This window comes from Sturnus vulgaris, chromosome 15 (assembly GCF_052056855.1).
Source record: "Sturnus vulgaris isolate bStuVul1 chromosome 15, bStuVul1.hap1, whole genome shotgun sequence".
Lineage (NCBI taxonomy): Eukaryota > Metazoa > Chordata > Aves > Passeriformes > Sturnidae > Sturnus > Sturnus vulgaris.
The window spans coordinates 5,548,474-5,575,178 of record NC_142257.1 but is presented as its reverse complement, the minus strand read 5'-3'; the positions used below and the strand labels follow the sequence as shown (position 1 = coordinate 5,575,178).

The 26,705-nt window shown below is 43.3% G+C and overlaps 1 protein-coding gene across 1 annotated transcript in view; it reads left to right on the top strand.

Moving 5' to 3' along the window:
* The first annotated feature begins 943 nt into the window (after positions 1 to 943).
* GALNT10 (polypeptide N-acetylgalactosaminyltransferase 10) overlaps positions 944 to 26,705 on the top strand; it is an 82,063-nt gene continuing 56,301 nt past the window's right edge. Inside the window, exon 1 of the mRNA XM_014875926.2 lies at positions 944 to 1,132. Coding sequence (XP_014731412.1) covers positions 959 to 1,132 — 174 coding nt within the window. The 5' untranslated portion in view covers positions 944 to 958. The remainder of the gene's footprint in view (positions 1,133 to 26,705) is intronic.

Sequence of the window (26,705 nt, the reverse complement as noted above, 5' to 3'; positions counted from 1 at the left end):
TATTTATTTTACCAGTGCCCAGCAGGGCAGCGGATTGTCACAGCTTTGCTGTTGACACAGCCGAGCCTCACGGCTGCTGTGCTGGCAGAGCATCTTCCTGCGTGCTCTTCATTGAGGAAACCGATCCGCTCCCCATTTTTGGGAAAGCTCTGCCGCCATTGCTTTTTGTTTCCTAAAAAGGCTTTTCCAACACTATCCTGTGCCTCTCAATTATGTCGTTTTCGTTATAGTTAAAACCACTTAATTGCTATCTACTTAAACAGCACTGTTTTTTTAATGCGAACCACGAATGGGGAATGGATTTGGAGTGATCCTGCCTGTTGGTGTGGCCGGCGATGGCATCTCCATCCATGGTGGTGACTGGCTTGTCCTCCGGTTGTTGTGTGCCCGTGGGGCGAGCTCCAGCCTTTTGGGGAGCACCTGGACCCTTTGGGGAGCACTCCCAGCCTTTTGGGGCAGCATCTGCAGCCCTTAACCTCTAGACTGTTCTGCTTCTCCCAACCCTAGTCCCCGCTCCCATTTAAGGGGTGCCTCCCCAATTAAGGCGTTTTAAGCCAATTAACCACCTTGACTCCCCCCCAACCACGGCCGGTTCCAATCCCGCTCCGGCGGCGCCCGCGCAGATACCCCGCCGTGCCGCAGCATCCTCGGAGCGCCGTTCCTAGAGAGTCATTAGCGGGGAGTCATTAGCGGGGAGTCATTAGCGGGGAGTCATTAGTGGAGGGTAATTAGCGGGGAGCGGGGGCGGGGCCTCCCCGGGCGGTGGGCGTGGTCTCCTAGGCCCCGCCCCCGCGCGAGCGGAGCGGAAGTGCCGGAGTTGCCGCCCGGCGCCGCCGCCGAGCGCGGGCGAAAGTTGCGCTCCGGGAGCGCGGCGGGGGCGGCCGGACCGCGCTCCCTCCTCACTCCCCGGCTCCTCAGCCCCATCCCGCTGCTCAGCCCGCGCCCGGCAGCCGCTCCGATGCGGCGGAAACAGAAGCGGCTGCTGCAGGCGGTGGGGCTAGTGCTGGCCGCCCTCGTCTTCTTGCCCAACGTGGGGCTCTGGTCCTTGTACCGCGAACGGCAGCTGGAGGGCGGCGGCGCGGCCGGCGGGGATGGGGCAGCCGCCGTGGGGGCAGCGGCGGGTGATGCGCCGGTGAGTGGCGGGGCTGAGGGGGCTGAGCGGCCCCGAGTGTGCCAGGGGGGCTGCTGGATGAGGGTTGGGGGACTCCGGTGGGAGCTGCCGGCTGAAGGTCGGGAGGGCGCATCCCGGGAGGGCCGCTAGGTGAGGGTCAGAGGGTCCCGTGGGAGACGCCGGCGGGTGGTCGGGGGGATTCCCAGGAGGGCCGCTAGGTGAGGGTCGGGGGGCTCCGGTGGCAGCTGCCGGCTGAGGGTCGAGGCGGGGGGTCCCGGGAGGGCCGCTAAGTGAGGGTTTGGGGGTCCCGGGAGGGCCGCTGGGTGAGGGTTTGGGGGGTCGTCCCGTGGGAGCCGCTGGGTGAGGGTTTGGGGGGTGGTCCCGTAGGAGCCGCTGGGTGAGGGTTTGGGGTTCCGTAGGAGCCGCTGGGTGAGGGTCGGGGCCTCCCGTGGGAGCCGCTGTCGTGCGGGGCTGGGCGCGACCCCTCCCCATCACAGAGAGGGGCGAAAAGCGGCAGCCGCCCCCGTAAGAGGAGAGGGAAGCCGGGGTGGGCTCCTGCGCCCCCGGGAAGGAGCTGGTTTATGTATCCTGTGCCTGCGTTGGAGGGGGAGAGCGAATACTTTCTCGGCAATTCACGGGTGCGGGGACGGGAGGGTCTCCTTGCCTTTTTTTTTGTCTGAGCGTGGTAGGGGAATCAAGCAAGGTCTTTGCTTCTTTTGCCAAGGAGCGAGGAAGGGGAGCTCGTCCCATCCGTGCACAGCAGAGAACGGCAGTTCCGTTCCCCAGGGGTGTGCCTCCGTGCCATTTCGCTTTACCTGCCTTGGAAGGGTGTGAGAAGCAAACATCACCTGTTACTCTGCGTCCCCGCAGAGCTTAGGGCGAGGGCTAGCAGAGAGTACCAGGTGGAGCTGGAGGATTATGTCAGTGCAGTGATGCTCCTTTGGGAAAAGAGAAGCGGATAACTCTTCCTGAGAGGCAAGGATGCCCGCCGGATATGTGGCCTGAGGATGTTGCAACACATGGCTGCGTTCCTTTCTTGTCCCACTGGTGTAGTAGTAAATTTGTCAGCCAAACCTGTCTGTGTAGTGTGTGAGTCAGGAAGGTTGGATCACCCAAATTAGACGTTTGGAAGCACAGTTTAGCTGCACTTACTTTTGGCTGTGTAATTGCTGTGTCCCCTTCTGGGTTTAGCTTTGTGCCATTAAGAATGATTGGGACTTGAAAGCTTGAAATGTCATTGTGTAACTATCAGTTCAGCTGCCACTCTAAAAGGCTCTGCTTGTTCAAAACCACTTAAAACTCTTAGTTGTCTAAATCTTTCCCTCCTTGGAGACTTCCTGCTGTAACTGCACCGTAAAGGTGGAGAAACCTGCTGTGACAATTTCTGCTCTGAGGGAGAGAAGGCTCTCTAAGAGCTGTACTCAAACTGGGACTGAGCTCTTCTTTCCCCCAAGAAATGCTTTTTCGAATGCAAGCGTTTTAGTGTAAGTCTGGTTATAACTATGCTTGTGTCCCATGCTGTTGGGGAAAGGGATCAACTGTTGTCTGTCCTAAAACATAAATTTGCAGCAGATCCTCAAATCTGCACAGAAGTCCTTTTGACATGATCACACAGTGATCATTACATGCCTGGAGTTCCTGATGTTGCTGCCTTATTCTTGCATTTCTGTGGGACGCAGGGAACCTATTTTGCGTGACTGGTGAAAACCAAGCCCTGCTCCATAGCTTCGTGTGGCGTGGTGTTAGGGCGAAATTAAGACCTTTGTAAAATCATGTGTCCTCCAGAGGTAACAAGGAGAAAGTTAGTAATTATTTTTAGGCGGCTTCAAAGTGACAAGTTGACTTTTATGGTTTTGGTCTTCCAAAATTGTCCTTGTACCGTAGGCTTTGGGTAGGTGTAAGCCAGGCAGTATCTCTGCTGATTTCTGTGTCCTTGCAGTGTTCTCAGTGTTTAGGTATCCTGAGCTGCCCGTGTTGTACACAATGCCTGCTCCATTTTTCTTTATGTCTCTGCAGAGTATGGCAGCTGTCAGTGATTTGAGATCTGCTTTTGTTTTGATGGTGTGTGGAGCTGGGCAGGAAACGCCTGTGCAGCTCGCAGGAAAATTCGCAGTAAAACCTCTCTGCACTTGTGTAAATCAGAATTGCCGGGTTTTAGGCTGAAGGCTCCATCTTCCAGTCTAATTAACGTGGAATTATGGGCTGCAGGGGGTCTGTGAGTGAAGATATATTTGTGTCATGTGCTTATTTTTCGAATGATTTGGCCCTGCAATGATAGCTTCAGTTACACTGAGCAAGGGAAAACATAGCCTGAAGGACAACAGGCTGTCTTGGTAAAAATAATTTCAGATGAAGCAGAATAAAAACAACTCAAATGTAATTTTGTTTTTCTGTTTAGTTGTGTGGGTTTGTTTTACTGTTGTCTTAGAGGTATCTGCCAGCTGACTGCAGAGAGTTTTTTGGGCATCCTCACAATCAATGGTTCCAGCCTCCTTTCCTTGGTCCCAACAAGAATTCATGGGTTTTGTACTTAATAATCAACTTCCAGTTTGTAAATGAATATGCTGTTTGTCTGCTTGTTCCTGAAGCCATCGAAAGAGCTGACTTCTTAATACAAAAAATCCAGATGATAGGAGAGAATATAATGAAAAAATATATTCAGAGCAGTCAGAAAAGATTTTCTTCTGTTTCTGGCTTTAATTTGCCTTTTTGTGCAGGCTAATCTTTGAATTGAGGACATTTCCTATGTACTTCAGAATTGAGCTTTTCAATGAAATCTCTGTCCAGGCTCATTCTTTCTCTTTAAATGGTGTCTGCTGTTTCAGTCAGTAGTTTTATCCCTCAGAGTAATAGCAGAAGGGGGGGAAAGGTTTTAAGAAACAGCTGAATTAAAGCTATAAAACAATTCCTTGAACCTTGTCATGATGCTAAAATTTTGAAGTTTGAAACCACCCAGGAATTCTTGTTGTTTGTCTGTGCTGCATGTTGCCTTCAGTAATATGGCAATATACATCACTATAGGTGATTTGGCTTTATTTAATCTTTCTAGTGCCTGAAACAAATGTGTCAGAAAATTAAGCAATCAGAAACGATGTAAATATATTCTAGGAAAGATTATTCTAAACTGTTTCTGCGGAAGTGCCTAGGCAGCTAATTGCTTATGTATTTACATGTTCAGGGGAAACATTATGGTGGCTGAAAATAGTGTCTTGCTTTAATAAAAAGGAGGGTGAGGTTTCTGCTCTTTCCTTCTGCCTTTGGGTTTGTTTGCAGCTCTGTGGGTGCTTCTCATTCCACAAAGGAGAAAGGGAGGGAAGTCATCAAGGTCTTGGCCTCAAGGTCGTGCTGCAGATCTCCTTCGAAAAGCTGAAGCTTTGAGTTAGTCCTCACTTAACTGCTGTGTTCTCAGAAGTGGCCTCTGTCACTCTGTGCAGTGGCTGGGCAGAGGAGATGATCTGGGAAGTCCTTTTTTCCTGGGGTGTGTAACAGGTCTGGCTTTAAATGGGGATGGTGGCATCGTGGTACTGAAGTGTTTCTGCTGACAGCTCAGGAGCTGCTTTGACTTCGTGACTGTACTGTTTGCTCACCACTACGTGCGTCTCGGTGTGCACGGAATGCAAATTGACTTTTCTGTAGATTCATCTTTTTCTTTTTTTAACAACTATTCAATAAGTAAAAACATACGATCTGTGGGTGTGGGGGTAGGAAGAAGCAAAAGGAATGCAGCTATTCCTTTTGTCTCTTGGATCTCTGCTGTCTGCCTCAGAGGCTGCTGAGCATCCTCAGCCGAAATGTTTAATTGATGTGGATGTAGCTTTGCAGTGTGTAAACCCTGGATGAGTTAGGCTGTGGGCTGATGGTTTATGCTTGGGCTAATGCAAGTATTTATGTGGCTTCCAATGCTCTGCAGAGCTACTGCTCTGCACTTCTGTGGTCAGGCTGGAGATCCACATTCTGTGTGAAACCTGCTGTTCTGGGAATGTGGCATTTGAGCTCAGAGAGATACTAAGCTTGAAGGTTTTTCTTTGAATTGCTGGCTAAAAGCTCTGTAGCAAATTAGCTGCCTTTCGTGGCAGTGCGTTTTTATCTGATATGATGAATGCTTTATGGAGTCGCCCTGTAGCTTGTTGTAGCAGTAATTTGTGCTCTATAAATTAACTCGGGAGCATGATGGAAGTGTATAAATCACATCGGTGATTGTGTGGTGCCCTCTGCTGCCGGCTGGCTGGAGTGATATGGGGTACACCCTCCTGCTGCTTCCTTGGCAATGAGAAACCAACTGCAGACTTGGGATTGAAGAATGGCTTGGGAGGATGCTGCTGTTGGACGGTTTGGGGTGATAAACTTTGACTTTAGTGCCTAAAGTTTCCAGCCAGCATGTCTGCAAATGCAGCCTTGGTGATGATCTGAGTGGGGAACGATGCTGCTCTGCTTTCCAGGCTGCTGCTGCTGCTCGTGTCCTCCTCAGCTGAGGAAGGGGACAGGCTTTACTCTTCTGACCTGGGGGCAGCTGTGAGGTTGTCAAGTTTTGTCAGCATCACGGTGTGGTTGGCAAAAGCTGATAAGGAAGAAGGTGTTTGTTAAGCAACAGGCTCAGGGCTGGGGAGGGAGGACAAGGGTTTGGGAAAAATTAGAGGAAAACCTTTTCTGCTCTCTGCCAGCCAGAAGTAAATTGGACAACCAGCTTGCTGTACTTCACAGGCAGGTTCCTCTGCAGGTAGACTGGTCGTGTCCCAGGCCTTGCTGCTGCTCCTGTCTGGGGCCTGGCTCCTTGCAGACGTCTTGGGCACTGCTGTGTTGGCAGCTGTGTTTGCCAGGCACTCATCAGCTGATGTATAGGGAAATTTTGAAAAGCTTATTTCTGTAAGTGTAGTGTAAAACAATCGGCGTCTAAGGACTGGAGTGCAAGTGCAGCAGCTGAACAAGCCTGTTTTAAATTTAAGAGTGAGTGATTGAGTGTGGGCTACTCTGAAGTTTATCACTTCAGTGAGTGCACTTGTGAAACGAGCAGGGTTTCCTAAGCTACATAAGTGTGTCCTGCACTTTTGATTGGCAAAGTGAGCTGAAGTGTCTAAACCATCTCACAGCTGTAAAGTGCAAAGTAAAATTTGAAAATATGTTTATAAAGAAACTGGAGCTTTCAGTGGCCTTCACTCAAGGTCTCGTTGTGGTGATCTTCATTGTAATGGCAACACAGAGCTGAATGAACAAATGGGCTCTATTGTAGGTCTCCTATGCTGTGTGAAAATAAAAGGTTTATTATACTTTCTGTTATTGGAAAAGTGGTTCTGTTTCACTGTTCAAACACGTTCCATATGCACTTAATTGCTGCAATGGTGCAGCAATTCTTCCTTTCTTCGTGGAAGGAAGATATCTACTGCAAAACTTCTTGGCTCCTGGCACCTGAATTACACTTTTGGTCACTGGTGATCATGGTAATCATGTAGTAATCACTGCTAATCATGTCGTGATCTCCAGAGTTGTTTGTTTTTCCTGAAAGAATATGAATCAAATTGCAAGAGACAACTGATTTAAGAGCAAACACAGTTATAAATTTCCTGGCAGATAACGGCCAGGTATTTGATTTAGAAGGACTGAAAAACTAACATGAAGTTACTTATTACCAGTGAGGGGGTTGGTGAAATTAGGCAGAAAAGTGTTCTGAACCAGACTTTGTTATATAGTGCCACCTTCCACTCCCTGTTTGAGTACAGGCGTCACTAGAAAAAGATAAAGAACTGCAGTTTACCTTCCTGTCACTCCGTATTTGCTTCCTCGTGGAGCCAGCTGTAACCTTGCTTACATTGTGTAGGAACAGACCCTGTCTAACTTGGAGGAAATTGTATCCAGGTGTTAAAACAAATCCACACGCTGCTCCTGTTTGTTTGCAGCCTTTTCCTGTGCCAGGTGAAGGCAGGCAGCCTTCAGCTTCCTTCTGGGAAGTGCAGAGCTGCTGGGATGCATTCGGAGCTGGTAGGAGGGATTCCACTGAGTGCTGGAAATATCTGTAGAAGAAAAATTGTGCTGCAGGAATTTGTTTTGATTCCCCTTGAAAGCAGCCATTTCAACCTGCGAGCTTGTTATCCAGTGGGTTTTAGTGGAGCTGTCAGTGGTTTGTTTTTATGGAGTGCAGTGTGCCGAGCTCCCTGGCACTTCAGCACGGTGTAAGTGCTCGTGTAAACAAAGCTGCTGTGATATTTGCCATCAGAGGACACTCTCTTCCTCTAGTGTCCATCCTGCTTCATGCTTCCATCCTGTTAACTCTGGAGTCACCTGAGTTAACAGTGTTTCTGTTCAGTAGTAGCATGAATAATGTACAATTCCGTGTACATTCAGGGAGAGAGGTGGCTGCGGTGATTTCGTGCATATGAAATTTTTTATTAGTAATAGGTTCCCTCAGGTAAAGTGACTTGAGTGTGTGTGTGTTTAGAATTTTTTTTTCTGGATCACCTTGTCTACAAAACTGGAACGACTGAATGGATTAAAAATTGTCTGCTGTGATAGCAACCAGACATTAGTGATTATTTTAATAGTCATTCATTTAAATATTATTTAAATGCTGCTTCAATCATACTGCGCTAGATTGGGATTAGTTACTTTCTGTTAATTTAACTTGTTTTCTGTCCTATTCTGAAATCAGATCAGGAATAGCCTTTCTGCCTGACATTTGTACTTTGTCTTAATCTGATCTCCCGTCCCTGGACAGAAAGATTTTGGTCAGTCCTAGTGCAGTTTGGCCACTTGCATATTCCTTCTAGATACAGCTTGGCCTGGGATTCCTCTGCCTCTGGAAAGTTGTATAAATGGTATTCTACCTTGCTTTCAGGCCCCAGAACCAAAAGCTGTTAGTGGCGATTTTTAGCAGTTCAGGGATAGTGTGAATTTGTTTATCATGTTTCACTGACTCGTGAACAAATTCTGTTGCCTGAGTCACTTTCAAGAGTGTAACAGTGTGATGCTTAATTTCCAAATCAGGGATAATAGCCCCCACTTTCTAAGTTTAAAAATTCATGTTCTGCTTTCAGACTGCCTTTTGTCTTGGTGGTGGTAGAAAAACTTTCATATTATTTGTTATCTCTTGAAGAGTCTGCTTGCGGTTTTCCCTTCAGGTCATGACTTCTTACAGCTCAGGGAGCCAGTAAGTGCTCCTGGTCCTGCTTTATTCCACATGCAGCCTGGCCTCTCAGTGGCAATGGTATCTTTTCTATCAGTGTAACCAACACCCCTGGTGGTATTTCCTGCGTTTGTATTATCCTGCATGGGTGATGGATAGGCAATAAGGAATGGAGTGTTTATCTACACAGCTTTGTTAAGAATATAAGTAGTAGTGGATATCAAATTATGGCTGACTTGTCAGACTCTGCCTCCTTTGTTAGATTTACAGGGTCTGGCAAACGATTGGAGAAAGCTACAGATCAGTAAATCAATATGAGCACAAAGAGCTGCCAGGCAGCCCTCCTTTTCAAATGCCTGGGTAGAAGAGTAACTTCTACTGTGTCTGAGATCTGCTGGCAGCTCTGCACCCCCTAAAATACAAGAAATGGGTTGTTTGACATTGAAATGGGTTGTCTCCTTATTGTTCCTTGTATAAACTTGATAAAGCTTTAACTTGCAGCTTCAAAGAAGGGAGGTCTACCGTTTTTTGGTCCTTAAATTTGCTTTTCTTTTTAAATAATTACCTCACTTCTATGCCCTTTTGCAGTTTCTCTCCTCCATTTTCTCTGATCTTAGCTCTAGGTTATAAGAGAGCTCCCTAGAGCATATATCTATAATTAAGGCTTTTAAACCACAGTTACAGTGGAGCATCAGCGGTGCTCTGGTGCGACCAATATCCAAGGGAGAAACTTGCTTCAGTAGAAAAATTGTTGATTTTATTACAACCAAAGTCTCTTCTATCCCACTTATAGAGATTCCTCTGACACTGCTTCATGCCTTCCTACTTTGCTAAGTTATCTTTTTTAAGTTGGTGACCATTAATGGCACATCTTCTGTAGCTCACAAGAATAAAAAAAGTTTTATTTAGTCTGCCTGTCATTTTCTGGAAACACAGGCTGCCAGCTACTGCAAATCATGTCCCTCACGAGTACATTCAGAGAACTTGAGGGTTTAAAATGGAAACTCTGTTTTAAGCAAACTCGTGTAACTCATGGATATTTTGATTCTTTCCTTGACCAGAAATAGGAAACAAAGGAAGGGAAGGAGGATGGAGGATGGAGTCTGCCAAGGCTTGACAGTTTTGTGTTGCCCAGCTTGGTGGAGAAGCTCGCTCGTAATGTCACCAGATAAGATGACTGTGTCTTCCAGTCTCAACTTCTTATTAATTTTTCAGCTTTAATACTTTTTTCCTTCGCAATTAGTGCAAGTAACAGAAAGCAACTTCTAAAAACTGTCTTTCAAAATGGTGAGTGCTGACATCCTTCCCTGTTAGGCTGAGAATTGCTTCTGCCCAGAGGTAACTAATTTCTGATCAAAGCATCTCCCTTCACCACTAATGTGTATTTCTCATGTGTATGCCTTGTGTAGCTGATCTAGTGGTGACCTGACACCTTTCCCTGATGTAGCTTTCAAAGAGACAACTTGTCCTGTTCTTTGTGGTTGGAGATCACAAGGCGACTGCTGAAGTGAAACTTCCAAAAGGCATGTCAGAATATTTTTTAAAATATGCAGAAGATGCAGGCGTTTGCTGAAATAATGACTAGCAAAGGGGTTAAATTTCAAACAAAAAGAACTGGTGTCTTAAACTTGGATGCCTGTAAGTGAAGCCTGCCTTCCTGCTGTAGAGCTATTTGGTCATAAAAGATTGACAGAACAACAGTAAATCAGTCTGTCTCCTGCAAGAATTTTCATTTTCTGGATGCATGAAATGTTCTTGTTTGAGTACTCTTCCTTTCAAAAAATCTGATTAGATTGGCATTCTGTCTTCGTTAGTCAAGGTCTTGTGAAGTTGGGACTTTACCAGATCTTATCTTTAAACACTGTCAGCTGTCCCTGCTCTGTACAGAGCTGCATTGCTTCAGTCCTCCTGAACAACTGGGTTTTCTTTACAAACTTAAGTTGCTGTGAGAAGTTCTGCTCTGCTTGATCCCTAAAGCCTGAAATCCTTTGCTTGCAGCTATGTGTGCAAGCTAAGGTGACTTTTCAAAGGAAAGTAATTTTGTTCTCTGTCTGATTATGATTATTCAGAAGATCTAATATTTAAATCCCCCTAGTAGCCAGTCTTGCCTTTTTCTCAGTGGAAGATCACATAAGCATGTTTTTCTTGTAAGTTGCCTTTACTTGTGTTCAGATTCATTTGGGAGGTAAGTTTTACCTAGTTGATCACATTAGCAAGGAAACCATTTTTCTCCCTGATGGCAAAGAACTAGTTTATTTTCTTTCTTGAGCTTCCCTAATGTTTCCCAGCCTTCAGATGAAGTCCAAAGAGGAAGTGTTCACAGGGACTAGTATGCATGAGCTGTTTCTTAATAAATAAAACAGGTGAAACAGAGTTTGAGTGTTCTTAACATTTAGACTAAAGTTTTCAAAGATGTCTTAGAGTATGATGTTCCTTTGAAAAATCAGTCTTACTGACTTTGATCTAGGGTATGGTATAAAAATAACCACAGCCAGGACTGGCATCTCGTAAGAATTTTTTTGTTTGTTTTCTGGGGGTTCTTACAATATTTTTAAAAGAGTAAGCAGCTCTTTCACTTCTGCTCAGACTGACTTTAATCTTAACTCTGCTTCCTTGGAAGTGGCTCTCTTTAGAGACTGTAATTTCAGCTCAGATAAATACAAGCGAAATATATTTCATCACTGAAGAAAATCAGAACCCCAAAAACTAGATAAATACAGACATAATGATGTTGTAAAAGGCTTTCATTGGGCAAGAAAGTAATTTTCTGTACCATTACAGAAGGTCACTTAAATTTAGCCTGTCAGTCCATGTTAGCCACTGTGTAACAGGCTTATTCAGGATCTCAAAAAGAAGTGAACCATGTGATTATCTTCTATCTTCTTGTTTATCTCCCAGGTGGCCTGTTGCCAGTGTTTTATGTGTGATAGCCAAGTAAGAAGGAATAACTTTTTTTCCACTCCTGTGCATGTTGGTTTTGCTGATCCACCAAACACACTCTGGGCTGCCACTTCCCTTTGATTCTCAGCCTGTGGCTTAACTGTGTCAGAAATACTTAAAACTCCTATGGATATCTTGCTGCTGCATGCTGCCTAATTTTTATGTGTGTGGTTGTTTTGGAAACTCATTCAAGGTACTAATTTAGCCTAGGAAAAAAAAGTCTCCCTTCAGAAAACCGACATCTGCTCGCAGGTCTTATTCGCAGCAGTGAAGAAGTTATATTGGTACAGTTAAAGTGTTTGGAGTGAGATTTCTCAAGATTATTTTGCCTGCTTGGTACCAAGGGTATGGAAGTAAACTGCAAAAATATCTGCAAAGTATTGGAAGACCTGGGACTGTGATGTAGAAACTGGCAGAATTGTATCTGGTTATGTGTGTGGAGGCCAGAGAACAATCCAGGTTATCATTGTTGCTGTTGCAGCTGATTTTTGGAAATGTGAGTGTTGACCCATTGTGCCCCAGATTGTTTCTGATCTTCAGATGTGGATTGTGTGCTCTGCTAATGGGAATGTGGAAGATGGGAAAAATCTTACCTGCAAGGTGTGGAGGTCCTGTTTGTGTTGTCCTTGATTTTGACTGCTGCAGGGAATCTGTGTAAAATCTGCATAAAAGATAACAAGTTTTCATTCATTATACTGTCATATTTTCTGCAAATAGGAACTTGGGCCTGCTGATTACAGAAAGTCCTTGGCAAAGCAATTGCAAACTAACAAGAAAGTGTCTTGAACCTCAATCTGTGCCAGCATCCTTTTCTGTTCATCTTGGCCGAAGCTGTTATCAGCATAAACTAATACTGGTCACCCTGGGTGAAAGGCCCAAGCTGTGGAAACAACTGATGGTTTGTGGCTTTTCAAGTGCTGGTATTTTTATAATAAGAGGCTGCTACTGGTAGAAATGCATCTGAGAAGCTCTGAATTGTCATGAATATATGAGCAGAGAGCACTGGCATTGCTGATAAATTAGCTGGGAATTGTCAGTTGTGTAGAAGAGCTCAAATATTGGCTTAACCTGAAAATGTGAAATTAAATAGAAAAGAACAGATTTTCTCTCTGGATACTTGAAAACAATAACAAGTCATGTGAAAACTTGTTTTAGAAATTATTTCTAGAGGGTATGAGTTTTCAAGCCTAATGCAGTGAAGTCTATTTTTATAGTCCTTGAAAACAAAACCTGACAGACCATATTTGCCAGCACTTACATTGCTCTGGTGACAGTGCTTCTTTTTAGAGCATGCCAGAGGAAATACTCTGCTGGAGCATATGTCAGTGATTAGTGGGACCAGTGCTGCAGGATGAAGTGGAAGAAATATGGTTGTGTGAAGAAAAAGCTGAATGGACAGAAGGTGAGAAATGTAGCGGTTTATGGGTCGGGCTGAGGGTAAGAATGGAAAATAGTTATTTTTAGGGATATCTGTATGTAGCTGACATGCTGTCTTCCAAATTATTGAGGTTTAACTGAGAGGGTGTCTGCTGTCTTTCTCTGTGTGCTCCCCTTAATTTCTTCTTCATGTAGAAAACTGTTTTCCCTTTGAATCGATCACTGTTTGTGTTATGGTGTTACGTAATGCAGGTATTGGTATGCTCAGGGTGAACTGAAAACCTCAGGAAGTGAGACACTGATACCCAGCCCTTTTTGTGGATTTAAGGACTGAGGCAGAGAATGATCCTCAGAAACCAGCTGAGTCTCTCCAAACCTGACATCCTGGGTCCAGGATTGTTGCCAGTCGAGCCTGTGAGGTGTGTGCTCACGTCTGGGTTTGGGGTGGCATTTGTCACCTCCTTCTGCCTCCAGAGCCATCCTTGGCATTGACCACCTTGTGGAGGATGCTGAGGTCAGAGCACAGCTCTCAGCCCCAAGTTCTGCACGAGCCATGTGGGACTCGGTGCTTGTGTTCAGAGTGTTGGGATGGAGGGAAGAGGAGGAGGATGGAGCCTTGCTGCCCTTCTCAAGGATCACTGCAGTGCAGCAGCTACAGCCCTCAGTTGACTTTGCCTCCCTGCTTTGACGATGCAAAATAACAAATATCTGTGTTCTTTGCAGGCACCAAAGCGTGCAAACAGGTACAAGTGATTCATGTGCAATATAGAGGCACCACTGTACAAAAGCCATGTACCAAGACCTGGAGAAATCAGGTGAAAAGCCTGCCATAGCCAATTGTTTTAATGTGATCCTGGAAGTGCCCACAGACCTCACTCAAGGACACAGACCCCTCTGTGGGAAACACAGAGCTGCAAGTTGAGCTGCAAGATGAACAGCCTTGTGATTTTCAAGTTTCTTGTATATTTAGCCCTTGACATCATAGGTTAGTCATCAGTCAAGTGCTGTAAAAATGTTCTGCTGCCTCACCCTGTTTTTCATATCTTGTCACTTATGTTGGAGTGCTCCAAAATTTTTGCTATTCAACATAAATAGCAACAAAATGAAAATGCCTTGTTCCCTTTATAACAATTGATGCCTGTACTTGAACTTTGCCAGTATTTGTGTATGAAAACCGCTTGTTTTCCCCTCTGCAATGTTTTTGTCAGAGCAGCTCAATACAACTTGTATTAGGGGAAGTCAAAAGAGGTTAGAGAATACCTGAAAGCAGAAAAAGGATAGAAAAAGGATAGATTAGACTGCTACCTAAACTTACCCAGCTGGTGTCAAAATTAGACTGCTGCTGCAAAGTAGACATTTGGCTATTAATAAAGAAATAATTCAAGAAGCCAGGCAATATTCAATTAAATGCAAGTTATCAAATAATTGTTTTGAGCTCACTACAGTTGTAATTTACCTTAGACTATTTTTTACAGAGTTTTCCCTCTCATTTAAGTGTTTTTAAAGCTGTTTTAGATCTGATCTTTGCTACCCTGTAAAGTTCTTGCTTTTGAATAATTCTTGAGATAATTAGAAAAACAGAATTAAATTATTTGGGCCCTTTAGGGAAAAGTGAAGGCTTCAGGAGACTTGATTTGTATTTCTATAGCACTCAGGAGGCCTAGTCAGAAGTCTGCAAGGAGAAAGTAAAACACCCGAAGGAAGACTGCTTCCCATAAAGTAACCCAAACTGAAAGTATATATTTATTTTCCTTCCCCTAAAGTTGCTCTGTAGAAAATATCTTAAAAATTGGGTTGTTTGCTGGTACTTGTACCAAAAAAAGGAGCTTCTCAGCAGTGCAGTAAGATTTTTGTACTGTGTCACCAGTACTGCGTGGATTTCTGAAAGGGACACCTGGGTTTTCACTGGTGACTGAATCCAGTGTTTAAAGATCTTGGTGTTTTCAGTCTGATGTGTGGTTTCTCTCAGTTCTGTAATTGCTTCATACTTGAATCTGCTGGCTCAGACATGGGATTTATGGATCCAGTTTCCTCTTCCTTAGTTTGTCAGAGCTGTGAAAGGAACTGACTTTGAAATCTTTATTATAGCTAATCTTTTTGTTAAAGATTTGAACATAAAAGAGGAGCACCAGCTTACCTCATTTGGGAGTCACAGCTTCATCATGACAGGGTGTCTTCAGCAAAATGTTTTCAAGCTGGTGGAAGCTGGATCCATTTGTGATGGATTCACATTGTGTCTGTCTGTGTCTGCAGATGATACAGTCTGGGTTTTTTTTCTCTTCTGCTGGAGCGTGTTGAAAGCTGTGGCTCTTGGTGAAGTGTTGTGATGTTACTGTGGACTTGATCATCTGCAGTGATCTCTGCCCAGGACGTGGAAGATTTCCTTCCATCCTGCTTAGGAACTTTGTCATCTTACCATGAATGAGTTTGGGCTTGTGCTCAGTGCTGCTGGATTGTGCAGTTAGGATTCTGTTCTGGCTTCCTAAACAAGAGCAGCATGTAACACATCACCATTCAGTGTGTGTGCAGCCTGCTCTGGTTCTGTGCTGTGTGCAGTGGTAAGAAGGGTTAGGATTTAAATAATGAGATCAGGTCATGCACCTGGATCTTGTTTGAAATCACAGGGTGAAAAGCTTTGAAAGCCTCTAAAACCTCTCAGCGGCTCCTCAAAAGAGTAGACTGGTTGGCAGACAAGACCCTGAAAACTGATTGGTTATAATGTACTTTTAAAATGTAATGAAATGTAATCCAAGGTTTTAATTGCATATCTGAGTTTATGAATTTAATGTTGACTTTAGCAATTCTGCTTAGTACCTAATGAGGGTGAACTCTGTATAACAGTGAACCTCCTCCAAAAGAAATAAGGATTAAGAAATACTTGGAAAAGCAGGGAGGGAGTGACAGCAATTGCAAAAATATCACCTCATTTCTTGAATCTCCTTGAGTTTTAAGTGTCCTTTGTGGTTCAAAGTAATCTTGGCTTCAGTTTGTTATGAAAATTTCCTCCTTACTGGTCTACAGAATTGCTTGGGTGATCCATGGTGAGTGTGTAAGAGATTTCTGTGATCTGCAGCCGGAACAGTGGAATCATCAAACAGGCTCTTTAGCAAACATACTGCAGAACAGCTTTCCAGAGGGATTTAGAAACATCCATTTTTTTCATCTGCTCCTCAGGCAGCATCCTAATCCCAAACCCAGCACACAGAGTGGGCTGCAATGGGCAAACACTTGGCACTAACTCTAGGAAAGCTGATGGGCTGTATACTAGAAGCTGGCATCTCGTGGATCTGACACAGTGCTTGACATAACTCTTAATCTGTGTTAATGGAACTGCCTGAGTGGCCTTAGTTTCTTCATTGAGGTGTCAGCAAGGGGGAGGTTTCAAGTCTGTGGGGTTGAATGTTTGCTCCCAAGGCTCCCACCCAGCTCCAGCAGGTCAGTGTGGTGGTTGCACTAAAGCAGAACTCCGAGGTGATGATTGTGTGTCCTCTCTCTTGCTTTCACGTGTCAGAAGAGTTGTGGTTTCTCTCCTGGTCTGCATCTTGAAAGGCAATGTGTGTCACGTAACCATTTTTGTGTATGAATAACAAACTGTAAACACTGAGGTGTTTTGCAGTGTAAGGCACCATCTAGAAACAGTGGCACTGGTTGGATGGGGCAGCTTCCAGGAAGAGAAAGGTGTCTCTGCTGTAGCTTTTGCTGCTCCATCTATTTCTTATCGTCATTTCTATTGCTAGAAGGGGATGGGTTATAGTTGAAAGAAGTTACAAAACAGCACCCAGCAGGGTAGAATCTCCTCCAAATAAGTACTTGATAAGGCATTTCAAGACATAAGCCTTCTTTAAAGAGTAAAGGAAAGTTCATTGGTATCCAGACAAAGACCCTTTGGCCATCTGGACTTGACTTACTGTTGTCTGCTCTTGCTCGTGGGTGAGGAAGTGCTGTCTGAGCTGTGGATATAAGGTGCTATGCAACACTTAAGCTCCCTTGACCTAATTCACTTGCTTTTTTGCTGGAGCATGGATTAGCAGTGGCTTGCTGGTGCAAAAGTAAGCAGCAGTTAATTCTTGTAAGTCAAGTCCTGCATGACTGTGATTTGGGTAATGCCATCTTTGTGGGAAAAGCAGGGCAAATTCCTCAAATGAAGTGATAAAAGAGTGGCAGGGCAATCCTGGAGGCAAATACTGACACGGCAGATAAGTTGTATGTTCAGGTTTGGATGATGCTGGCTGCTTCTGACTGCTGCTTTCCCTTTCTAAGTCATGACTGATCTCAGCTCAGCCAGAACAGGCTTCCTTGGAGGCCTTAACGCATTCCACAGGATTCAAGATTGTTCTGAAAATGCTTTCTAAATGCTCTGTTAATTAAAGATTTCTCCAAGTCAGAATTAAGTTATTAAAATGTTCCAGGCATTTTCTAGAAGTCTTTTGAAAGCTGGCTGTACATTCCTTTCAAAGTTGATGTTGTGAGTTACAAAGTAATATTGTGCTGCTTGTGGGTTACAGATAAGTTCAAATAAACAAATTATTAGGGTTTTTTGCAGTAGTTTGCCTTTTTGTGAACTGACACTGCTGTTGAGTCACTCTTTAGGATTTTGCAATTGTGTGCTTGTGGTTCTTTAGCAGTAATGGAAACAAATGTTTCATGTGCCTGGGAGGGCACTTCCAAAATCCCTTAAGTATGAGCTGGTAGTGCTGCATAAGGCAGACTAACCGCCATCTAAAATGCTTTTGTTTTGCAGAACCCAATCTGCTTCTAAAAGACTGGGTGATCATAAGCGATAGATTTTGTATCATACAGAAAAATTGCATTGTGTGGCAAGTCTGCTCACCCAGCTGTGGTGCTGCAAGAATTCAGCGTGCTGCTCAGGTGATCTGAAGGTGACAATGCCAAAGAAAGAGAAGCTGTGCTGTCCTGGGCCTGTCCCTGCCAAGCTCTGTGAGAAGAGATGGTTCTCTGCCACCAAAATAGTGGTTAGAGCCTCAAAGCCAAACCCTGTCCTGAATTCAGATATATGTACTGGCATGGATTGAGTGCTGGTGTTCTGGGGTTTAATTAGGCTTTTAGTGTTTTAAAGGCACACTGCAACCAGAAATATTCTGTGTATCAGACTGAAAAGACTGTGTATTGGAGGGAAGTGGATTTCTGTAGCAGTAAAGTGGAGTTCTTAGCTTAAAATACATGTTTGTAAGAGAGCTCTGGTTCTGCTTCCTTTGCAAATCTCAATTCTGTGTAGATTATGTTCTTGCATTGTGCAGGTAGTTTGGAGGAGTTTCAGTGGAGTTGTCACTTTTTCCTGGCTAGTGTAGTTAACTGCTGCAGGAAGTTGATAATCAATGTCCCCTTGACCCAGCCAGTGTAAGGAAACCTTGACTGCTGGTTCCAAGATAAAGTCAGTGCACAAGTGTTTGCCTGAGCTTGCAGTTGGCTTTGGCATTTTGCTGCTCAGGTCTATGAATTGCAAAAGGTTTAAAAAAAAATTAAATCAGAACCTTGTCAGTTCATGTTCCTTCTGCTGGGACCCATGAGCAGCTGCGAAAGAGCTGATAAAGCTGATGTTCCCATTCTGACTGGAATTTGGAAGAGCATTTCAGGTTAGAAGTTGGCCTGGAAACAAATGTGTGGTTATAGAGAGCACTGTTGTCATGTACATCATCCCAAAATCTTTTACAGTAAGTGAAATGTTAATTGTTTTCTGTTTGCTCTGCAATCTTCTGGTGTATCAAAAGCTGTGTAATTATCTTTCTTTATTAAAAGTTCAGCAGTGGGAATGGATGTCTGTGTCTGTGTTTGCTGTGCAATTACTGTTAAGTAATGGGAAAGCCTGCTGAGGGGTCAGTCAGCAAAAGCATTACTAGGAAACTGCATCTATGGAGCACGTGGAAGCAGAAAACAAATCTTTTAAATGTCTTTTGTGTTCTGAAAGAAGGATGGGAGGCAGCTCTTAAAAACTTTTGCACTGAGATCAGAGTCTAAGCAGCGAAGGCAGTGAGTGCATTAATCCATGGCGCTGAGAAAAATGTTTATTTTCCTAAGATAACAAAGTTTGACAGGGCTGTTTATCTCCCTTAAGTTTCCCGGGAGGTATGAACGCAAAATGCGTTGTGCTCAGCCTCTTCTATCACTGTGCTAGATAATTCCTTTGTAAAACATCTTACCCAGAGAGGTCAGGTTTTTAGCACAGGCTTTGCTCCTCTGTTCCTGCTCAGTTTTGTGCAGATGTGCCTGGTTTGTGAAAGGTGCTTTCTTCAGGACAGCAGAGGTAAAATGAACATTTTAGAAGACAAAACAACACCACAGCTGTGTCAACAGTTGCTGCTTTCTGACCCACAAAACAACAATTATGGGGAAGATGGAGCTTTTGGGGAGGGTTTATATAGTTTTTGGACCACTTCACTGCAATCTGGAGCACAATTTTGTGTTTGTTTAGAGGATTTCTATTTGCAGTGTATCACTCTCCCAGGGCTCTTGGTCTGGACCTGGCTGGTAGAGCGTCCTTAGTGATGTAGAGCTGTGCTCACAGGCCACAAGATTGTGCTGAACATTTGTCATTTAACTTGAACATTTTTGCCTACCTGTAGCACAAGTTGTTTGAGCTGGCTTTAGCCTTTACATTCAGGGGTGCCTGTTTGGGCCATAGGAACAGCAGCTCAAGAATTTTTGCAGCTGGAAAATTCTTGTTTGAATGGCTTTCATTCAGAGGGAATGGAAGACCTCGGTCAAAAGTGAGTTCCTGACTGATGTAAAATCCCTGCTCTCATGTACTTCTTTTGAAGCAGTAAGTCACTATGTATTTGAGATGAAGTTTAAATTTAAAACCCACAATGTAAATTACTTGGGAAGGGATGTCATTTTGTGTGCCCGTAATGGTGATAAGCTGAATAAAACAATTGCAGGAAACTTATTTCTGGGGGAGAAGCCAAGGGAGGTATTTCAGCTATGGCACTTTTATGATAACTTCTGGAGCTTGCTCCTCTTACCAGAAATGTTATGGATGTTTGACTGGTACAATCAAAACCAGCTGAATTCAGGGAATTTTAAGGGGTTGTTTTTTAAAGCATTTTTATAAAAACCCAAGAAGTCCAATTAGTAGAATTCAACTCGTAGGAGCTTAAAAATTAATGGCAACTTACCTTATGAAATATGGATCACTCGAGACTAAACTAAGAGCAGACATATGGTTTCATTTTTTTTTCCTTTAAACACCAGCATGGTGCTAAGGCCAGACAACTTTATTTTCCTGATGCATTATAACCAGCTGCAGATGTTTTAGATGTTATCACTTCTAAATGGGCTCTGACAAATGTCTCCTGTAAGCCAGCAGCTCTAAATATTGCATATACTGTATTCTGAGGAAATGTTGAAAATAAAGTTTTAGGAATTAAATGTTCAGTGTCTGAATCGAGAAAATTTACTTTCTGCCTTTGTCAGGGGGATTTGCTAGCTGAAAACATTATTTTGTGAGACAGGCACAGATGTTAGTCAAGACACATGTGGAGACTGGAACAAATACTGCCACAGATGGTCTTGCATGGTGTTATTTACTGGCCCTCTACTGCTAATACTGGAAGGTGGACACTTGGAAAGGTACCTTGACATATAACTCAGTGCTGACCTGGAATTTGTAACAGGTGTACAGGTATTCAGCATAAAGGCAAAAAAAATTGAAGTATTTATTAAAACATATGGCTCTCTGCTGCAGAAACTTTTGTGGTATTTCACTTACTCTGTTCAAGATTAAAGTAAATCGTTATGACTTATGAATTTTTTGGTGCTTCTTGTCTTTTCTGCATAGCTTTGAATCCTTTGAATTGCCCAGAAGGACATTTTCACATTCATATGGGATACTGCAAGCAACATTTTGTATCAGATGTGTGGCTTTGTGGGGGGAGAGGGACCATATGAATATTGACATGGGAATTGCATCTGATGTCCTTGACTTGCGAAATTCAGACAGCTCAATTCATCACTGCATAAACCATTCACACTCGTTTTTCCATACCCTGAGAGAGTGGGAAAAAACCTGTGCTTTGCTGTAGACACCTCATTAACGTGATTTCATATGCAGCTCTGAGTTCTCAGGTCAGCAGAGGAGAGGAAGGAGGTGTCCTGAGGGGACAGGCTGAGTGACTAAAGGCTGCAGGCTGAAACCTGGGTAGCAGAAATACCTCTTCAGGCAAGGATGTGCCAAACAGGCACTACATCTGATAGGGCTTGTTCATGGGTTAGCAGTTCACCAAATAATGGTGGTCCCAATCACTTGAGATTTTGTTGGGAGTCTTGCCAAAAATCTTTATGGAATTTTGAAGCAAAATGAGGATTGCTGAAGTGTTATCAATAACTTTCTTTTGTGTGTGTGTGAGAGTTGTTTTGGTAAAAAAGTATTTCAGAACATGGTATCTAATATATATACAGAAGGTTAATGATGCATCTAGTTTGTACCACACAGGATGACCAAAGGGAATCTCCTTGCCCGTCTGTGTTACCCCTAAAGAGCCTTGCTCCAGCTTTGGTCTGGTTTAAATATAAGCCAGCTTGTGCTCACTGGAATCCCTGGAGTCTGCCTGGCACTGGGGAGCAATTCCAAGAGCAGATTAGGGCTGGAAGCATCAATGGTAAGTGCTGGAGCAGGGACCTGCATGCTTTGCAGGGAGGGACATGGCACAGTGCCCTGGGCGGGAGCCGAGCCCAGCAAATGCAGGTCTAATGATTTGGATTTTGCTATTTCACATTAGTGTTTAAAACTGCTTAGATATAATCCCCCCAGCAAATCTCTCCATGCTCAGGGATGGTGAACATTCACTGCTGCACGCTGATTTTTAAGTATGAACTGGTTACACTGAATTCTTGTGCAGCTGAACAAAGGCTCTCTCTGGTGCCTGGCAAAGGGGAGAAGTTTTCATGTCTGATTCTGTTTGTACAGGAGCATAAAATGAGTCTTTGTATCGACATGCTATAACAAATGAAACATTCAGGCAGAGGTTTGGTTTGATACTTGCCAGTTGTGTGGTGGCTCTGGAAAATTACAGAATGTATGTTTAAAATTCTTGGCAAGGAGGAGAGCTTATACTGAGTTCAGAGTCTATAGCTACTGTTGTATGTGTTGAGTTGGACATTTTTTCTTGGCTTACAAATTATTACTAAGAATGTTTATGCATTGAAGGTTGATGTTCATAATATGAATCTTAGTGGTTGCTGACCTGAGCCACAAATAAGTTTCTTCTTCCAGTCACCCAGGATATTTCCACTATCTCTTTAGCTTGCTCTGGTTTCTTGCCGTAACTTCATTAGAAAAAAAAATCTCAAAGATAGTATGTGCCCCTCAGCTGCAGCTGTCTGAACATACTTTTGCTCAGAGGGCCTTTTTCTTTTCTGTGTATGGAGCCTGAATCCCTCACATTTCTGGTTAAAAGACAAGCCACAGTTTATTTTCTAAAACATCAGTCAGAAGCACGGAGTATTTTTATGCAGCTCTCAGAAGATTGATCTGAATACTCTGAAATCCATAGAAGCTATGAACTTTGGCTTGCATCTTCGTAAGGAAAAGAAAATGATCCTACCTTTGATGGAATCTAGCAGAAAGTTGACTTCCATTTAACTTGAAGGAATTTGGGGTGGTTTCTCATCTCTGTGGTCTAAGTGGAATATCTTGGCTTGTTTGAAACAACTGCTGGTTTAAAAAATGCATTTAAAGGAATTTTGGAGGTTAAAGTATTTGATTTTCCCATGTCACTCATCATGTACTGTAGTTTCGTCAGATTTTCAGACTTGGAGGAAATGTTCAGCTTACTGCAGCAGCTCTCACTGCAGAAAGTGTTCCAGACTCTTCAGGTCAGGAGAGTTCTCACAGAGGATAGAGGATTAAGTGATGAAAGCTTTTATAACTACATGAGCCCTGGGTTGTTTGGGGTTTTTTGGGTTTGGTTTTTTTTATGCAATAGTCTTTCTGAAGCTTGCAAAGAAGATTAAATAGAACGGTGTTACTGTGGAGTTGCTGTTTAATCGGGCTCTTCTTTGGCTGTCACTGAGATTAAAATGTTAGCACAGGCTCGATGAAGTTCTAGAAACAAGCAAGTGCCTGTTGAAAGTCTTATATAGGAAAGGTGGCTTAAATTGCAGCAACTAATTAGATTCAACTGTTTGGAGATGTTAAAATAGGTGTACTAAGCAGACAAAAATGTGTGGAATTTCTCACCTACTAATCATTATTTATTGATTCCTTTAAGGCTGGCAGTGAGGTTTCACCTCTCTTTTGATAGAAGCAACTTTCTGCCTTTAAAGGTTTTTAACCTCTTTGGTTTAATAAGCCTGAAAGTTAGGGGGAGGTGGAGATTCTTACTTCCTCATACAAGAACTTGTATCAAAGTGTGAATTTGACTTTTGGAGTGGTGGAGATAGATAGAAGGAAGAATAGTAAATTAATTGCCTGAGTGTGCTCTGCTGCCTGAAAAATAAGGATCCAGTAACCAGGGCCTGTTAAGGAGGACTTTGACAGGGGTTGTCTCAGTAATAGAGGCAATTTGATGATCTTGCCCCCATTTTCCAGTTTACTTTCCCCTCCACTGCACTGGTATGGCCCTGGATGGGGACTTGCTGCAACCAGATCGATGAGAGAAGCTGGATTTGAGACGAGAAAAAAGCCTTTAAACTGAGCTGTGCTTCCGAAGATGATGAGTGTAGAACAGCAGTGTAATTCAGTAAACTGTTTTTGCTCAGCTCTGTAGAGCAAAAAGACTGTTGGTCTCACTTCTTCAAAGAATTTGCTTCAGACCATGGACAAAAGTGTCAGGATTTATCAATCTAAGATTAGTTTTACTTGAAAGTACAGAGCAGCTTTGATTTTTGTTTTGTTATGCAAATTGGAAATTAATTCCACTAAATTGCATATACTAAGAATCTTTTTACTTTTTGGCAAGATTGACATCTTGTCATTACAATAAGTGTTATGGTCCTTCCTCCTGTTAATGTAATTAGTGAAAATCCACTCCTACATAGGCTCTTCTGAGCAGCTGTCCTAAATGGGATTACTGAAACATAGACATTTATCTGAGCTTTTTGCTTTTATAATTCATAATAGCCAACTTCTCTGGCTTAGGCTTTTTGGGTTACTGAACTTGTCTTGCCTCTTTGCACAGTGGTAAATTTATGGAAATACATAAATATTTCCTAATCTGGGAGCATCATGTGGACACTTAAATCTTGAAGTCTCTTTGCTTACTTCAAGTTTCAAAAGCTGTTCTTAGAAATAAAAAAGACTAGTTCACTTTGTGTGGCCTCTGGAGTGTTTTGTAACATGAGGCATGGGAAAATAGGTCTGGTTGAAGTCATCTGTGAAGAAGTACTGAGAGAGAAGTGGCACTTGTCTCTGAGGTAGATACTGAGGAAGGGTGAAAGAGTTTCTTTGCTCTGTCTGCATGGTGAAGTGAGTTTAGATGCATCTGAAAGACCACTCTAGTTGGTGACTTGCTGTGAAATACCAAGGCTGACTTTTAGTATGTGGCAGATGTGAATTATGAAGTGATCTGGGTCCACATTCAGTGTGCGTCTCTTAATAGCGTAAAATTATTCAAAGTTGACTTGTTTCCATGCATGAAGTGTCTGGCATATTTATGATTCTCTTGCCTTTCTAGCAGAAGGTGGTAACTTCCACATCTAACATTTAGCTTGTGTTTTGGAAGGCAGTTGCTTTCCCTTTTTTTTTTTTTTTTTTTCTTCATATTACCTTAAAATATACAGCTTGTCTCCCAGTGGTCTTGCATGTGCTGACACCCAAAACTGGCACGGTATGTAATGGATTTGGAATTCAGACTAATGTTCTTGGGCAAAAAACACTTGCCATGAAGCATCATGTTTCATGATCTCATGGGGAGAGACTGCTCACAGGATTAGGTTGTGGCTGCCTGTGGTTTGAGCTAAATAATCTGCCTGCTTATTACTGGTGTATAACCTGTGTGGTGCTTTTTCTCCCTGAAGCTTGACAACCACCTTTCCTGTTGCAGTTCCACCTTCACTTAAAAAGCCATCTTTCTTACCACAGCCTGTGTCATCCATGAATCCTTACCCTGAGAGCAGCACTGCAGAGGGAATGTTTTCCACAAGAGGTTAGTTGATTAAATGCTGTGACAAATTATTACAGCTACTTGAAAGCAGTTGCTGCTGTCTTTAATTCTACAGTGTCAAGTTACTCTGTCTTACTTAAGTGCCAGCGCTCTCCAGCTGCCATTGCACATGGCTCACCTGTAAACATGTTCTCTTCTCTGGGAGGGGAGAACAGATGTTTCTGCCTCCAAAAGATGCTCCAGGCACTTGCTGCAGGAGATGGTCAGCAGGCTGTCAGCAGCAATCTTTATGGGCAGGCTGGTCTTTCACAAGGAGATGTGTTTACAGAGCATGAAATGAACATTTTTGCACAGAGGCAAATAATTGCTTACAACGGAGACTTTAGCAGCAGATTTGCAGCTTGAATGATCATTAGTAAGGTCAGCTGGAGCACACACAGTGTCCATCTCCTGAGCAAAGTCATTCAGGACTTTTTAGCTGTTCTTTTGTGCTGAAAGATTTTAAGATGTTGTAATGTTCACGCCATGAGCTTGTCAGTTTTGATAAAAACTTGTGATAGGCTGTGTTGCTATATCTGTATATGTAATATAGTTTCTTCAAAATCATTCTTGAATGGAAAACTATTTTTTGACTTGCAAAGAAGAAGAGAGGAAGGAACCCGCAATGCCCATTATTTCAGTCTTGAATTATTATTTAATAGTATTCCAGCATTGGCAGGGTTTTTAAGATTCTCTGCATGAAGTGTGTGTGAAACAGGCTGTTGTCACAAGCAAAAGGGATGTCTGTGGAAGCTTTCTGTGGTCAGGAGATGGGTCTGAAGGGCAACAGCTCTCAGGCAGTGCTGGCTGCCCCAAAATGCTCTGGTTAATGTTCTCAATCCTCAGGTCAGAGCTCTTTCTTTGGCAGTAATGAAAAATGTTTTCCAAAGAATGGCTATTGGCAAAATTAACCAGATTGATTCTTCACTTATGACACAGATCAAGACTTGAACTTCAGTCTTCTATGATAATAAGACCAGTTCATCATCACTAATTGCATCTCTTTGTTCCCGGCAGTTTCTTCAGCCTCCTTACTCTCCTCCAAGGTCACTTCCTCACTCAACAGATGTGCAAGTCTGACAGAGCGTTTAAAAACCAGAGCTTGAAGGAGATGAAGTTTTTGTTAAAGCAGTTCTGTTTGATTGCAATTCACCACATCACAGAACTCAGGAAGTCTGACTGATGTTAACTGTGAGTGCAGACAAACGTCAGAGCAGAGGGAGCCTCTCCTCGCTGCACACCACAGTTGGAAATGCTTAAGGCTCAGCGTGCTCCATTTTCAAAACATCTGTGCTGCTTCAGGGAGGGAAAAAATTGCCAGTGTCACAAAGGCTGTTCTGAAAACCTCTTTAAAATGCGGTGTGTTACACCCATGATCTTCCCATTGCTTTTGTATAGGACATCATTCTCCAGAGGGCAGTGGCCCTTCTTTCTTCATTCATATTGTGCAGAACAGCATTAACCATAACCCCTTTCAGCAGAGTTATCCTTGTCTGTGCTGAAAGCCAGTGAACATGGCTCTTAAGAGGAATGTCTGATCATTGCCTGAATACTCCCAGAACAACTGTCCTTGAGTCCAGGGAACACACAAAATCTAGGATACAAGTTGTGTCTCACTCCCTGTTCCCATTAAAAGGAGGCTTTAAAATAGTTCATGCTACTCTGTACAAGGCTGAAGAGAGATTCACCTTCAGAATTCCTCCAAAGAGGTGAAATGGAGCTCTCTGTGTGAGCTGAGCAGCCAGCACTGTTTTGCCAGTGCTGTTTTTGCCATGAGGTGTTACACCATAAATTTTCAGAGGACTCGAGAGAGATGAACACACAATGAATTAGTCAGGCGCTCTCTAACACGACCTGCTAATAGCCTGCCCTCCCTGAAACAGTCCCAGCAGTGGGAACTTAATTCTTTTTTCCTGCTTAATGAGACTTGGTTGAGAACAAACACCTAAGCAAATCTGAGGAGTTTGTAGCTGTCATTCTCTGCTGCATCTCATGTATAACCATGCGTTTTATTTCTTTATTGACTTTTTTCCTTTTTGTCGATGCTTAAGCAGTATTCTTTCAA